This window comes from Pleurodeles waltl, chromosome 2_2, assembly GCF_031143425.1.
Source record: "Pleurodeles waltl isolate 20211129_DDA chromosome 2_2, aPleWal1.hap1.20221129, whole genome shotgun sequence".
Taxonomy (NCBI): Eukaryota; Metazoa; Chordata; class Amphibia; order Caudata; family Salamandridae; genus Pleurodeles; species Pleurodeles waltl.
Window position 1 is genome coordinate 65,639,302 of NC_090439.1, and position 20,891 is coordinate 65,660,192.

The 20,891-nt window shown below is 47.4% G+C and overlaps 1 protein-coding gene across 3 annotated transcripts in view; it reads right to left on the reverse strand.

The window, feature by feature from the left end:
* The window catches only part of LOC138280126 (NFX1-type zinc finger-containing protein 1-like), a 1,298,750-nt gene that overhangs the window by 1,040,706 nt on the left and 237,153 nt on the right, over window positions 1-20,891 (reverse strand). For all 3 annotated transcript variants that reach the window (XM_069219456.1, XM_069219457.1, XM_069219458.1), the window contains one exon: window positions 14,567-14,689. In XM_069219456.1, the coding sequence (XP_069075557.1) occupies window positions 14,567-14,689 (123 nt within the window). The remainder of the gene's footprint in view (window positions 1-14,566; window positions 14,690-20,891) is intronic.

Consider the following 20,891-nt stretch of genomic DNA (forward strand, 5'->3'; position numbering starts at 1 on the left):
TATAGGGACAAGTATCACAGCTACGTCCTGTTTCATTGACTTGGGTCTAATATTGGCCAAACACTTCATAACTCACAGATGGTGCTCATCCGACCCACCAACCTATGAAGCATGGATATAATCACTAGGTTTTTGGGCACAAGCAGAGGGAACGGCTGTTCGCCGTGAAGATAACTTAGGCATCTGCATATATCCACTTGCGACTTACTGGGAATCAATCCTAACCAATCTTCATACGCCCATATGCGCACCTCCAAACCACCAGACAGCATTATCATCTGATAATGCTGCTGTTTTCACAGAACCCCCCCCTTTAGGTAAGATACTGAACACACCACGGGATCTCATCGGGGGGATGGGGACCTTAAATAATGGTGCTAAGCTTGTTTAGCTCCATTATTTAACACTTGGGTATGGACAAGCGTTAGGGGACCTGTGGGCCTATTTCCATGGTCAGAGACCATGGAAAGAGCCCACAGGTGCCCTACCCTTGCCCCAGGGACACCTAAACCCACCCCAGGAAGACACCCAAGGATGGGGGTCCCCATCCTAGGCAAGTAGAGGTGAGTATATTACATTTTTTAAGTGCCGTGGGGAGGCCTAACTGGGGCCCCCTACATGGCACTGGGCCCAATGGCCATGCCCATAAGTCCCCTGGGCAAGGCCATTGGGCTGGGGGGGCATGGCTCCTGTCTTTACTTAGATGGGAGTCATGTACATAGGGGTTGTGCACCAAAATATGACGCTTATCAGGTTAGAGTAATTTTCTTGACTCTAACCTGACTAGTGCCATTCATTGACGGACAACCTCCAGAGTTCCCTACGTCTCCCCCACCCAGTTGGCGTAAAATATTGTGACGGTAACCGGGCCTTACCCCCAGCTAACATCATACCATAAATATGACACCGGACGGCGTCTTGGGATGGCGCTAGCCAGCGGTATACTTTTTTATGCTAAACTGCGTTAGCGCAGTTTAGCGTCTAAACTATAAATCAGGGCCTATGAAACCACACCGGCGAAGGTGCTGACTGATATTCATCAGCTCAGATTTTTGTCCTTTGTATGACTGTCAAATGTTACATGTGGTTGTTTCCTGTTAATGTATTTCACACACATGCTTTGTCTCTGTAACACTCAAAATGTCACATGATGTACTGTATGTGTCTTAAATGCAAAAAGTAATAAAAACAGATTCATACATGCATACTACTAAACAACATTTCTCTGGGGAAGCATTTTGCTCTACTAACCGGATGTCTTCTTCTAACAATTCAGCATAAATATCAATATCTAGAAGACAACAATGCTATTGAAACAGGAATACCACAATCTAGTTGACAACAATGCTAGGACTGCCCCCCTGGACTCACAGCTGAGACCTTTTGAGGTAGGGAGTAAAGCAGTAAAACTCCTGGCTTGGCTGGGATGGACAAAGCTTTTTGAAATTGGGTACAGGAACTGAACGTCCCCCTGAAGCCACAAATCCTACTGCAATCTATTTATGCCTGCTTGTAAAAAATGCTAGCTGCAATACAAGAGGTCCTGAAAGATACTAATCATCAACCGTGCCCCAGGAACGTGTCAGAGAACTTAATTCTGAAATTGGAGAAGAGGGAATAGCAGGAGCAATCAGAGATTTAAAATTGGGGAATGCCACTTGGTCAAATGGCTTCCAAATTTAAGTATATAAAAGCTATCCATCCTCTCATATGTACCAGATGTTCTTGAAGTCAAAGAAAAGGGACTACTCACATATGACCAATGCCTGGCAACCATAGTGACTATATTGAAAGAGGGCAAGCAGACGGAATTCACCTCATACAGGCCTATCTCGCTCCGCAATGCAGAAATTAAGATCATGGCAAAAGTACTAGCCACCTAACTTAGATGGGTAATCACTGACCTGATACACCCGGATCAATCTGGCTCCATGTCTAACAGTGGAAACAGGCTTAATTTGGTATGGTGGACGGAGTACAAGAGCAGATGGTTGTCATAACCCAGGATCGCTCCAAAGTGTTTGATATACTGGAGTGGCTCTACATGTTTGGAGTGCTGGAAAGGCTGGTGTGGGCCCGCAGTAAAAGAGATGGATTGTACTAATATACCAACACTCGCTGACTAGGGTAAAGGACAGGGATGTCCACTCTTCCCTATGATCTTCGCACTAAGACTAGACCCCCAATGCTGCTGGATTTGAAAAGACCCATTGGTGCAGGGATGGTAGGAGGAATGGGATGAGAGGATTGAGCTGTACACTGAAGATATCCACCTAAATGTGGCACAACCGGACAAAACCATCCCAGGACTCTTGCACATATTCCAGATCTTTGGTAAATACTCAGACTATAAAAGAAACAGGGAAAAACTGGGAGAAATCCCTTCTATATCCATTAACAGACTGACCCTGGAAATGTCATGAAAGAAATTTCGTAGTGGTCCTCCAAAACACACCATATAAAATAGCTCCTAGGCTCTTTACTATAGCTAGAGATAGAAAATAGACTATTACTATGGAATGAGAAGCGACACATATTGTTGTGACCAAACTAATGAGGAGTCTACAATCAGGGAATAGCACTTCCAGACATAAAGACATACTATTGGGTGTCACAGTTAATGGTAGTTAATGAATGGGTTTTCACCCTGCTTGAAGAGCCATCCATGAGAGTTGATTACACAGTTATGGGAAAAAGAAGATACCCTACATACTTACACGAAGCTAAATCATTGGTAAGCCTGCCCATAAATACACAAGTAGTGGCTTCTACTTAGAGGAAAGCAACCAAACACTTTGTTCTACCTTTACCTTTGTGAATCAGGTCCACAGTTTGGGAGAGGGTCCTAACAAACAAAACACCCTTATTGAAACACTTGCAGAGGTTGGGAAACTTTGGGGATTCCTCTGATGATATCATATTGGGATAAGTAAGCTGGTTAACTTATAAAAAAGATGGGGATCCAGTTCCCTGGTGTTCCCTCAGGACGGAATACCACATGTCTGATATAGACCTTAATAGATACTTACAAAAGAGGCCCACTCTACTGTCCCACGCAACAACAGGAATGACAATTGAAAATACGTCACCACTAGAAGATAGACTCCACCAACAGTACCTTCCTAAAGAAAGACATCTCACTAATATATAGAAAAATTGTCAATAACTTCTCAACTTCCTGGTTAAATTGAGAGAGACCCACGAAACAGATATTGGAGAAATGGAGAAGAAAGAATGTGAGGTGGCCCGTCAGGCCTCTGGGAGGTAGCAATCTGAGCAGGATTCCAGTTGGTTCAACTACATATCCTTCAAATATCCTACTACTCTAGAAGAATGTTACAGAAAATAGGGAAAATAACAACATAACTGTTGGAAAGGCTGTGGTCAGAAGGGTACCTTTCTTCATATACTATTTCATGTCCAAAAAAAAGGGCCATACTTGGAGAGTATTCAGGCCTGCCTGAGACATGTCAAAGGTGTCCAAATCGAGCACTCACTCAAAGTTATAATAATACTGAATATATGGGGATAAGGAGGCCCATCAAAACATGCAAGCCTGTACGTAACACGTAACGGTAGTTGAGAGGAATGTAGCTAGAAGATGGGGAATTCAAATTCCTCTGGATTTGACCTCATGGAAGGAAGATGAGGAACAGGGCACACTGGCACTGTGATTGCAGAAGCTACCTGAATAACTGAACCAAGATTTGACAACCGTAGCAAAACTACAGAGGGATAATGTTGACTGGGTTATTAAATGTTAATAACCTGGACATGAAATTGCAAAACAAATAATTTAATGATGGGGACACTATAAAAGAGCTTCTTTTACTGTGAAACTGTCTGTATTTTCAGTGATACAGGGGAACCTAACATAAGTGAAGGTGACCAAACAGTCTGATGTGAAAATTATTGTTTTTTATATCTAATTTCAATGGCACAAGTGACCAATACCACAAAGGTGTACTATTTTCATGGGGGCAGAGCTTGACCGGCTAAGATGGCTAAGATTTCGGAGCTCCGGGTCGGCCCGCCGAACATCCTGACATAGACCTGGCAATTGGTATCCCCGTCGCCAGAAAACTGTGTCTACGGTTTGCATGTGTACCGGGCGCCGTCTTGACAAGCGGTGGAGGCCTTGGTTGCTGGGGCCCGTCTGTGTGAATGGCACGGCCTGCGCCCTCCTGCGGGGACGACTGGGCCATGGTGGTCAGCGTGCTGGTGGATGCGCGGGGGCCTGACCCACCCGCCGCTTGCCACAATGAAAGCAGCTGAGCACCGCCTACACAGAGGAGTGACCTCCCGCCCCTGTGAGGGGACCGAGCGTCCTGGAGGAGCGGCCGTGCTTCTCCTGAGAGGATGGAGAAGGCGAAAAGCGAAGGAAGGTGGGCGGGGCACGCGCACGGGCCCCCTGGATGGTGACCGAACAACAGTCTGACCTGGCAGTGAGGCCCGCGAGAATCCTGCTGGAGCCATTGGGTGGTGAGGCCTCAAGCGATAGTTACTGTAACAGAGGGAAGGCCTATACCAGGGTGAGGCCCAGTGGGCACCCCCCCATCCCCGACACTGGCGGCGAACACCTAAAGATTGGTATCCCCCCGGCCGCGCCCAAGATGGGGTGTCATTTAACGGAGCCCTTGCAGTAAAAACTGTAAACTTTGCACTTGTATAGCGCACTACTCACCCATTAGGGTCTCAAGGCGCTGTACTCATAACGCTATGGAACCCCTCCTGGCTTTTCCCTGTGAGGTGCCCACCCCTGGGCACCCCCAGGGTGAAGCCAGGCATCCAAGCGCTGTTGGGGCCGTTGTGGAGATTACGCAAGCTATTGCCCAGAGTTGCAGAGTGGGACTCATTAATTAGATTAGGCACCGAGGCAAGAATTATCTGGTCCAAGGGAATTGAGCCCAAGACCTGCCGAAGCGGGACTTGAACCCTGGTCTTGAGCCAGATCTCTGCTTCAGGGAGACATGTGCAGGAACTGATGGAATGCAGAGTGATGAGCCCAGACACCCCGTCGCCGTGGCACCCACAGGACCCTTTAAAAACGCCAGAGTAACGAAACCCACACAGCAGCAAACATGCCAGGGAAAGAGGGCGGCCCTACAGGCAGTGGTATCTCTAGCGGGGATGGGCCTCCCGGACAAAGACTTTGAGGCTGAGCTGGACTCCTTGCAATAGGACATGGGAACACTTGGAGCAACTGGGTCAAGTTGCTTCACATGCGCCCCACATCGAGGGTTAGAACAGGTCAGACGTTCTCAAGCAGCTACGACATACACAGAGGCACCCGGCAGGGGTGTCCACTGTCGCTGCTGCTGTTCGCTATAGCTATTGAGCCTTTGGTGGCATGGCTTAGAGAAGCAGACCAGGAATGGGGAATACACCGGAATGGGCAGTTACACATAGGGCCTGATTACAACTTTGGAAGAGGGTGTTAATCCGTCCCAAATGTGACGGATATACCACCCGGCGTATTACGAGTCCATTATATCCTGTGGAACTCGTAATACGGTGGGTAGGATATCCGTCACATTTGAGACAGATTAACACCCTCCTCCAAAGTTGTAATCAGGCCCATAGTCTCCTTATACACAGATGACCTCCTTGTATATCTTAGGGACGGAGAGTTGACCCTGCCGCGGGTGCTTGACTTGCTGGATGACTTTGGCACCTGTTCTGGACTCCGCCTGAACCGCAGGAAGACATGTGTTTCACAGATGGTCTTTTGCATGCCTTGCATGCCCAGACAATGTTACTTGGGCGCCTCACTCATTTCGCTATCTTGGTATCCAGATCTACTGTGACCTCCATGAGCTACCGAAGGGTAATTTGGGGAACACTTTAATCCCTGCAGTCGGCTGTCACCTTTTGGCATTCCCTTTGTTTGCCCACCATGGCGCGCATCTCCCTCACTAGGATGGTGATGTTCCCCAGGCTACTCTATTATTTTGTTTATTTACCCATTTTACTCATAACCTCTTGGTTCTGGTCGTTAGATGTACTCCTCAGAGAGCTGCTATGGGATGGTGGTTGTCAATGGGTGGCCTTGGCCACTCTCTGCCTGTCCCGAGGCAGGGGGGCTTGGAGTACCTGACTTCGAGCTCTATTTCCTGGTGGCCCAACTTCAATGGCCTACATGATGGCTCGGTGGGGTAGACTTATGCGAGATATCTCCCAGTGACAGCGTTCTAACCCGAAGCAGACTCCTAGCTAACATACTTAAACCCACCCTACAGAGCTCCAAGCCCAGTATGTTAGTATCAGTGGTCCTCGCCAATTGGCAAAGAGTACTTAAGAAAACAAAGACTTAAGTCCCTTACGCGCCAGCAACTCCCCTGGCGGAAATTCCCCATGGCCATTCATACCCCTGCTTCACAATGGGACATCTTTGTCACTGGACGAATCAAGGAATACAAATACTAGGTGAGATGCACTGTCAAGGTATGTTGATCCCATTCGGCGCCCTGGTAGGACAAACCGTTCTACCTTAGGGGCAATTCTTGACATATGGAGCAGGTGCAAGGGCTATATTGGACCTCTGGGGTGATCCAGTAGAGGAACCTACCACACATGTGGTCCTTCAGACTATGCTGTCTATTAGAGCGGGCTCTCACCTTGTCTCCTGGCTCTACAGAGCCCTGAATTGGATGGTACACAGACCATTGAATGCCCTCTAAGCCAAATGGGAGACCGATCTGAATAGGACCCTCACTGACACTGAATGGAGCAGGGTTTTAGCATACACACCTGAAGTATCCCGAAATACATAACTAAAATATATTCAATATAATTATACCCACAGGACTTATTTTACCCCATGTCAGCTTAGGCTTATATACGGGAGTGAGGTGTTGGGCTGCCCTCACAGCCTTATGCAGGATGCAGACTTCAGCTATATGACCTTGGAAAGTCAGTGACTTCAGGAATTTTGGGATGGGGTCATAATAAAAATCAATTGCACGCTGCATAGGAATCTTGAGAATACCATAGCGACTTGCTTGTTAAGCTTGTTCAACAGACCGTGCCCCAAAAAAACTAGCAACAGATTTGTGGACCTGGCCTTAGTATTGGCTAAGCGGATGATATCTCTGGCTTGGAAACAAAAAAGTGACCCAGTTTGACCACATGGCTGACGGATGTGACACAATGGGCCACAGCAGAGGAGAGGGCACTGAGAAGGTAGGAGAATAAAGGGATCAGGCTTGGGGGAAGAGTGTGACATAGGAAGTGCTGTGGGGTGCGACAACGGAGTAACTCATGGTCCTCAGACAACAATGTCCTATATGATGGGTTGCAAGCCTTGGGGACGTAGGTGACTGGCTGGCTGTGTACTCAGCGCCCCCGTACCCTTTGACTATCCCCCATGGCTCCTATATCTGATTTTGCACAGTTTGTACACAACAACTACGGTACTGACTCTTTGATTACTTAGTACTGACCCCTTCAAGGACGAGTTTACAGTTTCAAGTTTGTTTAATTACCTACATTTGGCACGAATGAGTAGCATATCATACAGGTACGTAACACTTTCCTGTATGACCAACACCACCCAACCCTATTCTGACCACAGATTCCACTGTAGCAGCCAGCAGGCACTATATCTAACTTAACTATTACGTATAGAATACACACTTGGGAACCACAGTGAAGTACCTTCAGGGATCTAATCTATGACAAGTGCACACCCGAGGCATGTACCTCTATATAACTGTAATCAATATCTAAGGGCAGGAGGCGTGGGTTGGCCGCCCTGCAAATGGCCACCACCTTGTGAGGCTCTGCAGGTCAGGAGCCTACATTTGCCATTTCTCCTGCCGGGACTGGCTGTCTGACGCTGCCTGAAGTGGATCCCCAAAGCTGGGAGGCTGCTGGATGCGGAGGAGACCAGAGATGCTACTGGCTCGCTGGTAGGGGCAGCGGTCGGCGCGTGGAGAGCAGAGGCGGCGCTAGGCCTGGCACCCTCCTTGCTGGTTTCACGCATGAGCAGCCTTGGTTTACGGCGCTCACGCAGACGGTGGTGCAGAGCGGTACCTCCCCTGTCGCTTGATGGCTCTGCGGCTTTCTCAATGTGACGCGTGAGCCTTGAGGTAAGGACGTCTCGCGGGGCCTATTCAGCGGGTTGGTCGGCCTGCAGGACCCGCAGATGCTTGTGCTGCACTGCCGGCAGCCTGAGCTGGGCGTGGCTGAGTTGTAGCTCTGATGCATGGCCCAGGCGGGCGGAACTAGTTTCCTCTGCGGGGGGCACGTCGGTGCCCTGAAGACGCGCCAGTGCTTTGACGCTAGGGGGTTGCAGTTGGTTGGCATCCCCCCTTGCTTCTGGGGTTCGGCCTGGCGGCTGTTTGACACCTCGGCTTTTGGCTTCCTGCCGGGGCCCCTTGGTGGTGCTGGTCGGGGCCACGGCTTGTACCTTCTGCGGTGGTGGCTGTTGTGGAGGATGGTACCTATTTTTGGAGCAGACTAGGGCTGCCGGTCTGGGCCCATTTACTCTTGGAAAGGTGCGCTAGCTCTGCCTGGAAGCTGCTGGTGCAGGAGACTGGCCACCCTCGGCTGTGCTGGGAGGTTGGCGGAGTCCCTATCCTCCCTCAGGCCCGGGTGGTTGCCTGTGTTGGAGAGTTAGACGGCACATTTCTGAGTGGAGTGGTGAGTCCTGTCTACAATGGGGAAGGCGGTTCAGAAGCAGCCCAAACTTAAGTTTGATGGCAAAAAGAAAAGCAGCCAGGCTGGCAGGTTGTCGGACGACCTACCCCAGGAGGAAGAAATGCAATCACTCTCCGTGAAAGCTTTGTTTGTAGACCTTAAACACAGCTTGGCTAGCATAGATGGGAAGCTAGACTATCTGACTGAGCAAATAAATCGCTTGAGGGAGAGGGTGGATGGTCATGTCACCCGTCTCAACCATGTGGAGTCTTGCACATCAGATTTGGAAGATAGCCGCTGCGGTGATGGAGAGAAGCTGCTGCAGATAGAACGTGTGCTAGAGCTTATCCGCAATAAGAACGAGGATCTCAAGGCCCAGTCCCGCCGCAATAACAGTCACATTTTGGGCCTGCCGGAGATGACTGCAATGGGACGGATGGAAGATTATGTGGAAACTATGCTAACAACACTTTTCCCTGGTGAGATCTCTCAGGTGCTGGTGGTGGAGTGGGCTCAGCAATAGCTTAGCCTACGGCCTCCCGCAGGGAACGCCGGCGCGACCAATCATTGTGCGTTTATTGAACTACCGGAACAGGGACACAATACTTTAGCTGGCCCGGGAGCGTCGCCCAGTGATATATAATAACAACAAGCTCAGCATTTTTCTGAACTATACTCCCGGGGTGCAGGCTGCCCGTAGGGCGTTCCTCCCGGTCAACCGCACCTTGAGTCAGATGGACGCCAAGTTCTCTCCAATTTATGCTGCCAAGTTGCGTGTACTGCATAAGGGCAAGCTGCACTTCTTTTTGGAACCGGAGCAGGCAACCAAATATGCCAAGACTATTCCTAAGAAAGCGCCTCCGGCTTGCGCACAGGCGGATGGAGCAGGTGATGATGCCTCTGTTGACAGTGACAATGATTAAAATCGGTTCCGTTGTCGGGGCCGCGGTAGCCTCTATTGTGGGCTGGAGCTGGATTAAGTTTGGCTTGGGCTTGCTCTGACGTGGCCGGTCTTGGACTATGGATGATATCCTGATGCTCCTGCCCACCCATCCCAATCAGGTGGTTCACGGATGGCCTCCCTGATGCCCCGCTGGATGAGTCCAATTAAGACGTTTGTTGTTCTGCTGTGGGATATGAGTTTGGGAGTGGGTGGGTTTACTGGGCTGGCCCGATTGGGGGGCCAGTGTGGGTGGGGACATGCAATTTTTGTTGTTGGGGTTGTTGGTGCTGTCTCCCCCCCACTCTCTTCCACTTTCCTTAGCAGCTGTTCTTTTATGTATGGCGGCTGGGGAGGCTATGTGATTTGGCAGACTGTTGGGATGGCAAATGCAGGCATAACTGCTGTCCGGTGCCTTACTTGGAATTTCAGGGGATTGAATGATGGACGCAAGGTGAGATTGCTGTCGGCCTATATGCAGCGCCACGCGATTGATATATGTATGCTGCAAGAGACTCACCTGGTTGAGGGAACGAGAGCAAGGGTGAGGGACGGCTGGATTGGCGAGAGTCATATGGCGGTGTACTCGGGCTATGCATGGGGTGTGGCGATCTTGATCAGGAAGGGACTGCTATGGCACACAGGCAGGGTGCTTGCGGACCCCCGGGGTCGCTATGTCATGCTGAAGGGCACTTTGTACGATAGGCTGATCCGCCTAATGTCCATTTATGGCCCCAATATTAACGATCCTGAATTCTTTGGGGAAGTCTGGCGATTGGTTGGTTTGCTAGGCCCTGGTTCTCTACTATGGAGTGGTGATTTCAATGTGGTCTTGGACCTGGAGGCGGATCGTGAGAGCTGGGCCAGACCTCAACATGTGGTGGTCACATATCATGGCTCTGTCACATATCAAGGCTGAGGGTGCTCTGGTGGACCTGTGGAGGGCAAGGCATTGAGGGGTTAGGCAGGGCACGTGTGTTAATTATACGCTTGGCAGCTGGTCCAGAATCGACAGATGACTAGGCACCAGAGATGTGGAGCTCTGGACGAAGTCAATTGAGCACATGCCTCGCACTTTATCAGATCATTCGGCGGTTCTGCTAGAGCTGCATGTGCCCGGGGGCTGCGGCTGCGAGTTTTCGTGGCGGTTGCCTTGTGGGGCGCTGAGAGATCGTGCCTTCTGGGAAGTGATCCGCACTGCTATTGTGGACTACTTCAATGTTAATCAGGGCTCAGTGGGCACTTTATGGGAAGCCTTTAAGGTCGTAATCTATGGAATTTGTCTTGCAACACGGGGTACTAAGGGCACTTAGACTGGAGTTGGTGGTGTGTGACTTGCTGACTTGGAAAGGCGTCTGGCTTCTGACTGGTCTGATGGCCTTTTGGCTGAATTCAGGGAGGCGCTGACTCGGTATGAGGAGGCGGCGCTTCGCGAGGTGTGCTTCCTGGATAAGGAGGCAAAAGCAAGGAGATATAGTGAGGGCGAAAGGGGTGGAAGGACACTAGCTGCTATGCTTCGCATGCCATGGGCTGGGAACTATATGGTGGAATTGACTGACTCGGCGGGGATACTCCGTACGGGTACGGAGGAGGTTAAGCGTGTCTTGTCTGACTTTTACTCGGACCTGAATGCTGAGTGGCCGGGAATGAGTGCTTTAGACGCTGCTAACTATTTTGAGATTAGCCTGCTCTGGCTTGAGAACTCACACAGACAATATCTAGACACCCCTTTCTCGGTGGAGGATGTGGTTCAAGCTATACATAGTTTACTGAGTGATAAGGCCCCGGGACTGGACGGCTTGATACCTGCCTTCTATAATGAATATGCAGATATCCTACCGCCGCACCTCCTTGAGGTATACGCTGAAGCGCTTGAGAGCGGTACCCTCCTGGCTTCGCTGCGGGAGACTCTCATCATGATGATTTTAAAGCCCGGGAAGGACCCCAGTATTTGCGACTCTTATCGGGCACTTTCGCTAAACAATAGATTCTGGCGAAACTCATTGCGGTACGCCTGCAGCCTCTGCTCCCATCCTTGGTACTGTCAGACCAGTCTGGCTTTGTGCCGGGATGTTCTACATTGTATAATCTTCATACCTTTTTGGCGATTTCCCATATGATCGGTCCTGAGTAGTGCGCAGCGGCGGTCTTTCTAGATGCTGCGAAGGAGTTTGACTCGCTGACTTGGCCTTACATGTTCGCCCTACTGGCTAGAGTGGGGCTTAGCCCTAAATTTATTCAACTAATCTGCCTGCTGTACTCGAAGGCGACTGCCAGATTGAGAATCAACAGGATGCTGTTGGATTTTTTTCAGATTGCTGGGGGCACTCGCCAGGGATACCCCCTCTCGCTGCTGCTTTTTACGGTAGCGATGAAACCCCTTGCGGCGCGACTGTGACAGCACCATAATCATAGGGGGTTGGCATTCCGGCAGCTCCCCATTCTAATTTCTATGTACGCGGACAATGTTGCACTATATGTCGTGAGCCGCAGTTGCACCTCGACATTTTGTTGGATGAAGTAGTCCAATTTGGCCGGATCTCTGGGATCACGATTAACTGGTCAAAGTCAGTGTGCTGCCTTTATCTGATGCTGCCTTGCAGTGCCGCTCTGGCTACCCCCTCTGTTGACCGGACGGGCCGGTGGTTTATTTGGGTATTTGGCTGAGTCGGAAGGTGGAGGAGCTGTGGTCGGCCAATTGTGGTGCAGCAGTTGCGTGGTTGGTGGATAATGTGGCGGTCTGGCGCTTGCTGCCACTCTCGCTGACTGAACGCACTGCAATAGCGAAGATGGTGGTTCTGCCTAAATTCTTGTATCTCTTTGTTAACTTACCTCTTGTTCTCACAAAACGGCTTGGAGCCTCGCTCGTGGCCCTCATGTGGGCAACCCAGAATTTCATAGGAGTCTCTGACTCTTCCGTTCGAGCAGGGCGGCCTTGCGGCCCTGGATCTCAAACTTTATTACTACTGCACGCAGGCCCACTTTGTACACTTGGTTGCATCCCATACGTTATTTGCTGCAACTGGCTCCTGAACATGACTCGGTATGGCCTGATAGATTGGCTGGGGTGGTTGGTGGACCGCCCAGGCCGCGTTGGCGAGGTGTGGACACTGTGGCATGCTCCGCGCAGGCCTGGGCAAGCTTACTACGGCGGACTGGGTGTCCGTGAGGTATTTGCGCCTTCGATGCTGGTGAAGGATGTGACTGGCCATCCTCCGTCAGAGGATGGCCAACTATCTGAACGCCTCTGGGAGTTAAATATGACCACTTTGAGGTCTTGGTTTCCAGAGGGGACGTTCGTCTCCTTGGAGAGCACTTTAGGAGCCTTCTGCGACAGCTTGCTCTAACGATTATTCTTTTTCAGGATCCAGGCCTTGTTACGGGCTTGGTACTCCTGCTTTCCCCCAGAACCCCTGCTGTGCCGAGAGCTGGAAATGGTGTATGCAGCGCCGTCCGCCCGACGACTCATTACAAGTCTGTATGTTTGTATGCAGGCTACAGAGCCTCTTTGCTGATTCCAAAGCTAAAGTGCACTGGGAGGTGGATCTGGGCACGCCCATTCCGGAGAAGAAGTGGTGATATTGCTGTGCACAGATGCATGAGCTCTCCCCTAATTACAGGTTGTGCCTTACACACTTTAACTTCCTACATCATCTGTATTACATGCCTGGTGGATTGAAGAAAATGGGCCTTAGGGCGGATGCTAGAAGGACTTTCTACATTTGGCGTGGGACTGTGGGGTTCTGCGAGGTTACTGGTCTGAGCTACTGCATGAGCTTGAAGAGATGACTGAGCTTGTGTTGTCGCGCACCCCTGAGGTTGCACTCCTGGATTATGTTGAGGAGATCCCCTCAGAGTCCAGAACGCTGGCGGGACTGCTGCTGCTGTTGGCTAAGCCTAGGGTGGCGCTGTGCTGGGGGAGGAAACGGATACCCCCATGTGACGAATGGCTGAAAGATGCTGCGTACTGCCAGGAACAGCTGGCGATTTACTGGGAATTGATGCCAGAGGGATTCCCGCCCGCGGGATATATGGGCCCCCTTGACAGCCTTCCTTGTGGCTCGAGCACAAGAAGAAGACTAGCTCCTGCATCCCCTTGAATATCCAGCTGTGGCTGTTTTTCTCTCCATGGTAGCAAGACATGGGCCCCCCTTTTGTGGGCGATAAGATGGCAGCACTGCTTCCTCCCTCTCTTTCCTCTTCTCCCCCCCCCCAGGTTCTGTTTCCTACGTTCACTTGTGACTTGTAATATGGGCACTCATATAGAGGAGTACTCTATCCTATTGATTATCTTGAAGCTTGATCGTTGTTGTTATTCATATGAGGCCTCCTAGCAGACTATGCTTACTGAACATTGTATATGAATGGCACCTCACTCTGTTTGATGGTTCTTGTTTCATATATGCAAAAAAATATATATATATATATATATAATGGTTGGTGAAAAAGTGATGTCATCCAATTTTTTTCTTTGAAATGTCAATAAAATAAAAGTGCTAAAAAAAGGTGCACTATTTTCTTATGAAAAAATCTAGAAGGCTTTTTTTAATCAAGTTGTCTTTCGCTTTGCTTCTCAGTTTGTTTTGTTGAAACATTTTACTCATAGGTGCTTGATAGTCCTGGTGTAGTGGATTGGTTTATCAGGATGGTCCCTTGGTTGCTGCATGAAGTGTGCAGTCTTTGTGGAGGTGTGAATGGGCAGAAAGTGAAAGGATGGTGGACCTGTCACAGTCAAGAGTTGCTACAGGCAGGTGCTAGCCTCCAGTTACTCAGAGTGCATTGATGTTACTGGAGGGTCAATGGTGCAACGACAAGTTTGAGTGTGGGTGTCAGAAGCTCTAGAATATATAGCCTTAGTGCTTATTTGATACAACGGATTTCACAGATTGCTTTAATATCACCCTCAACAATAAGCCAAGTTAAGGAGCAGTTTCAATATATTGACCATTATAAATCAATGTTTACTAGATTTCCTTTCCTCATCACCTTTATTTCCCCAATAGGCTCTTCTGCTGTCCTTGAAAACATCCTGTACTGAAGACTGACTGCTGCATTTTATGGGGTTCGCCCGACCAGTCATTTGAGATGCTGCTCTACTACCAGGTCTACCTGCAAAATAAAGAAAATGTGTTACTATACATTTTTACTGTTAACTGATTTTCCCAGAATGGGCTGGAAATAGCTGTAGGATACTGAGAAACTGTTAACACTGGGAAACTGTTAACACTGTGCCTGTTACATTTGACCCATATCTCCTAACTGAGATGGAAAGTATGGATTACGTGTTACCAAGGCATTATTTATATTTGTGACAATCATTGAAATATTTCTTACCAGCAATACTGCACTGATATGTCTTCTTTTGTGCATACATAGCTATTTAAATATCACTACAATAGTATTGACATCAGGACAATTAATACCCAAATACATGCACTAACACAAACATTTCAATTGGTAACGTATTTTAACAAAATGGGCACCAAAATGACCCTAGATAAGTTCTGCAAAGGAAGTATCATGGATCCAATTGAAAATGTAACTGGGACAAAATATGATCCTATCACATCACAGGTGAAATGTGGTCTAGGCATAAAGGAGCCGGACATTCATAAGAACCAACATTCCCAAGACTCAACAAATGGGGCAAGGGTTGAGAGTATTGTGAAGTTACTAGCCACTAGTTGGTTGACCGAAAGTAGATTTTATCACAAGTAATACAGCCTGCTGTTTCACTGCCGCCTCATGGTATATAGGACTAGGCATAGAGGGGATACTCTGCAGCGCTGGCATACCACAATGGACACAGGACGTTCAAGAGTCACAGCAGAGTTATGGAGAAATGAGTATCCTTAAAGTGGGGAAAAAGACAGAAAATCCAGGATGGTTATCTGAGCCAAATCAAGAACAGAAGAAGGACCTGGACAAGGTTACAGGGGACTGGTTTCCATGTAAAAACATTTTCATACCTGAGTGTCCTCCACCACTTTCGAGTTTCAAATATCACAAAGACCAGTAAATAAATGTTTAAAGTTGATAAATCTACTTCTATTCTTACCAGGGCGGTGAGCTGGCCTTTAATGGAAAATGGACTGCATAGATGATAAGTGCTCTGTTCTGCATGCAGATGGGTCAATTATTCAGAGTACGATTAGATAATGGTCCCAGCTATGTAGTAGTATACAGGAATGCATGGTGATTTACACCTGAGAGAAAACATTTTAGCTTCTTGATCTTTTGTCGTTCTTCATTCATCTCAGTTATTCGTGCTAGAGCGGGCACTACTATACCTGATTATATTATTATCTAAAAATATCCTATGACGAAATCTTCAGTTACATACTTTTCAATGGGGAAAAGTGATGATACAAATTTGTCTCCCATGCTACAACAGGAGGAGTAAAATAAAAATCATGTATGTTTTCCTTACTGATATTTTAACAAAGGTAAGGGTACAAATAGGGCTTGCATTAGTATTAGAGATATGGTTATGGAAATCATTAGCGTGAGGCTTAAGGCAGAGCTGAGGTTTATGGGAAGAGTAAAGAAAATACAAAGGGTTATGGCGCATTAAAAAAATATTTATCGAGAATGAAATTCTTTACAGTTATTTTGTTGTAACACACAAAGGTAAATATAACTTGATTACTCAGTGTTTTTTAAAGATGCTATTTCTTATCTGTTGTTCTTTATTCCACACGTTCCCCATAAGCAAACAGATCCATTTAAGAAGAGTCAAGAAAAATGTTTCAATGGGAAAAATGACTGGACGTTTAAGAGTTCTTCAATTACCCTAAATCTAGGATTCTCACAATCCTCAAGAAAGGCTGAAGAAAGGAGGATCTCTCCCTATATTATAAGGCACTCACTCTGGTGAACACTGATGAACAAAGGTCCAATACATGCCTCTGTAATGCCACAAATATCTTTGTGCAAAAGTTTAGCAACAAAGAGCTTTCTAAAAATGATTGTGAAAAGTTTACCATTACAAAGAACATTCAATCGCAACAGGTGATATTCTCTATTAATGGGCCAATGGCAGTGGGCAATACTTGTTGCAGATAATGGCCTAAATGAATAGAACTAGCTACATGATCTCATATCCACTATGCTTTTTTGGAGTCCTCATTTTTGATTTACCTCAAGCCCCTCCACTTTGTGAGGGATTAATATTTTATTGTATTCCTTCCAAATCAATTAAAGGAGACCAAATTATCTTGAGGTATGTGGAAGATCAGTCTTTCATTTGTTTTTCTGTCTTTCTACAGCGCTTTATTTTCCGTCATGCTATGATATTTTCCCTTAGCTCCCATATGCTTGGTATGTTCCCTGTAAAATGTGATTATATTAGTCCAGGAAATGGGTGATCAAATATACATTTTCTTAGTGGGCATATGCATACACTATGCAAATGAACTATGTCATATATAGGTGTGATAAGCACGCCATTTCAGTAATTATGATGCACTTTCATGCAGGTGCCATGTAAGGGATAACAGATTTATCGGTTTGACAATATAAAGGAAAACAAAAACAAAACATAAAAAAGAGCTATGTACTTGTCTTTCATATTTTTCCATAGCTTAGGCCATCAATGTATTTTATAGTTCTATATTCATAACCAATAAATCCCTCTCCACCAACTCTCCAGATCAGTGACAATGGTGTTTCCCAACTCACAGGATACATCCATCCGAGACAGCACGAGGGCCATTATGTGCAAGTTTACATTTGAATACATTTGTCACACCCCTGATCCCTTGCTCTTTAAAACAGTAACAATATTGTGTGGAAACAAAGACAGGCCCTGTGTGTACAGACAGAAAAAAACTTGCAGTGCACTCCTACAGAGTATGAAAAAAGTACTCACTGCAGCACACAAGTGGGCATAGAGTCCATACCTATCCCGCTGCAAACAATCTGGACCAATAGATGTAGACTCTCTCAAGTATCCTGATTTGAATGGACCTGAGTATAGATTGTATAGCAATCTCCCTGAGGACATCATCCGAGCTACATTCCTCAAAGAAGGCCAAATCAGTCACCTATTTTGCCTACAATTCTGCAAATAATCTGGCAGGCTGACACAGAAGAGTAATATAAATTTTAGAGACTACCCTATACAACAGTTCTTCCATACGTTCACTATCCTTGACAGAGTTGACAATTGTTTAATGCCTCCGTCATACATTGACACAATTCAGTCAACAAGAAACTCAGCTGGCCAGTGCCACAGGGCAGAATACTCCAAAACGCATCAACCTTTTGAAAGCATAAATTCAACAGTGAAAAAGACGTATTTTTCAGAACACAGAGGAAACGATGGAGATAAGTCATATTGAATACGGCCTCCTATGGAGGAAGGGTAAAGGTTAGCTTCTCCAGTGCGCAACATCCTCCTTGAATCTACCTAGCAATGGCACCGCATATGGTTGCAGAATTGCCCAGACTCCCTGACAACACTGATACTCAAACACCGAAGTAGTGGCACACTGACAGCCCTACCAACTAACTTTGCAATGGGAGTAGGGTGGATACAATCCACCTTATTCTAAGCTCCAGGTGTCACTTGAAAGAACAAGTTACTTATCTTCGGTAATGCTCTTTCTGGTGGATACTCTATCTAATCGCAGCTTCTCACCTTGTGATTATCCCCAGACAACAGAAAGGATACAGAAGCATATCTCTGTGCTGGTAGATGTGTCATGTGGCTCTATGTCAGCTTTGTTCTGCCCTGGCATCAGTTTCTTTCTTGACACCATCCGAACCTGCGGACACAGAACCCAACAGTTATTCAGATATGCGACTGGGATGACCTCTAATATGGAACCTTTTTAGATGGAAAAAATACCATTCCACAGACCGGGAAGGTGGAGGGTAGTAAAGAATCTGCAGTTAGCTAGCGTATCCACCAGAGAAAGCTTTCTGAAAGGTATGTGTTACAAATGAGGTCTCTGGCTGGCAGTCAGTTTGCACTCTGTCCAAGCAGGGGCCCTCACTGTAGTCAGGGTAAGGGTGTTACACTTCTAAGACAAACCCTGCTCACCCCCTTGGTAGCTTGGCACAAGCAGTCAGGCTTATTTCAAAGGCAATGTGTAAAGTATTTGTACCAACACACACACCAACACATACAGTGAAAACACTACAAAATGGACACCACACTAGTTTAGAAAAATAGCCAATATTTATCTAAATCAAACAAGACCAAAATGACAAAAATCCAACATGCACAATTCAAGGTATGAATTTTTAAAGTAAAAAGACTCTTACGCCATAGAAAATAATGGAAACGTTGTTGTTATACAAAATACTTGGTGAGCGTCAAAAATAAAGCTGCACAGACAACCGTGCATCGAAAAACTCAGCGATGCGTCGATTCCTTACTCGCAAGTGAGGCTGTGCATAGTTTCTTCTTCGGTTGGGGAGGCAATGCGTTATTTTGTTCTCCTGCAAGAGAGCGATGCGTCGATTTCCAGACACAATGATTTTGACGCCCAGTGATGATGCGTGAGAAATCCGACCGCACAGTGATGGAAAACAGCGCAGCATGGGGTTTGTGTCATTGTCAGCAGCCACAAGCATTATTTCTCCAGCCGCGATGCAGGTGATGCATTGAAATCAGCAGCAAGGCGGGTGGCGCATATCTTTTTACAGCCACGTTCCAGGTGGTGCGTCAATCTTTTCTCCGCTTAGCTCCCTGTGCATTGATTTCCATCCTTGTCCTACCAGCTTCACCTTTTAAGGGCCCAGGGACCGGATAGGGCACCACTTGGCAGGGCAGGCGTCTCAGCAGAGAGTCCAGGTGCTGGCAGAGGAAGTCTTTGATGGCCCTGAGACTCCAAAACAGGAGGCAAGCTCAGTGCAAGCGCTTGGAGATTCTTCACAAGCAGAAATATACCAAAATGTCCAGTCTTTGCCCCTTCCCCAGGTGGAAGTAGCAACTGCAGGATAGCCCAACAAAGCATAGTCACAGGCAAGGGCAGCACTTTTCCTCTGCTCTCCTTCTTGGCACCAGCGGGTCAGAGACTGCACTGTGTGAGGGCAGGCACAGTAAGTGACCACTCCTCCCTCCACTCTAGCCCAGATAGCCCATAAGGATATGTAGGCTACATCCCAGCTCCCTTTGTGTCACTGTCCAGTGGAGATTCACAAACAGCCCAGCTGTCAGTCTGACCCAGACAGGGAATACACAAGCAGGCAGAGTCACAGAATGGTTAAAGCAAGAAAATGCCCACTTTCTAAAAGCGGTATTTTCAAACAGACAATTTAAAAGCCAACTTTACCAAAAGGTGTATTTTTAAATTGTGAGATTTAGGGACCCCTAACCTCTATATGCTTTCAAACGGAAACTGCACTTAAAAGTTATTTAAAGGCAGCCCCCATGTTAACCTATGAGAGAGATAGGTCTTGCAACAGTGAAAACCGAATTCGGCAGTATTTCACTGTTAGGACTTGTAAAATACATCAGTACATGTCCCACCTTTAACATACACTGCACCCCCTTACCCATTGGGCTACCTGGGGCCTACTGTAGGGGTGCCTTACATGTATAAAAATGAAGGTTTGGGCCTGGTAAGTGGGTACACTTGCCAGGTCGAACTGGCAGTGCAAGACTACACACACAGACACTGCAATGGCAGGTCTGAACCATGTTTACAGGGCTACTCATGTGGGTGCACAATCAGTGCTGCAGGCCCACTAGTAGCATTTGATTTACAGGCCCTGGGCACCTCTAGTGCACTTCACTAGGGACTTACTAGTAAATCAAATATGCCAATCATAGATAAACCAATCAATAATACAATTTAGACAGAGAGCTGTGTTAGCAGTGGTAAAGTACCTACAGCCAACAAAAACTGGTCAGAGCAAATAGGAGGAATCAGGCAAAAAGTTTGGGGATGACCCTGCAAAAAGGGCTAGGTCCAACAGTATGGAACTTACTCTTCTAATGGACACTTATAACCGCAAATTTCTTACATTGCAAATAAATATCAAATCAGTACCTCCCAAGGTGGTGGGGCTGTGGAATGGTTCAGATCAAAAAGTCCTGCAGGACTGAACAGTTGAAATGCCATTCTCATCATACCTGGCTGTTGAGACAATAGTGCTTCATGGACGTGTGCATTGATGGCCACTTTTCTGATTGATAGATTTCCAAAATGGCCACTCCGAATGTCTATGCTGGGGCAGCAGCCTTGGTTCTGGTAGAATGAACACTCAGACCAGCGGGTCAGAGACTGCACTGTGTGAGGGCAGGCACAGTAAGTGACCACTCCTCCCTCCACTCTAGCCCAGATAGCCCATAAGGATA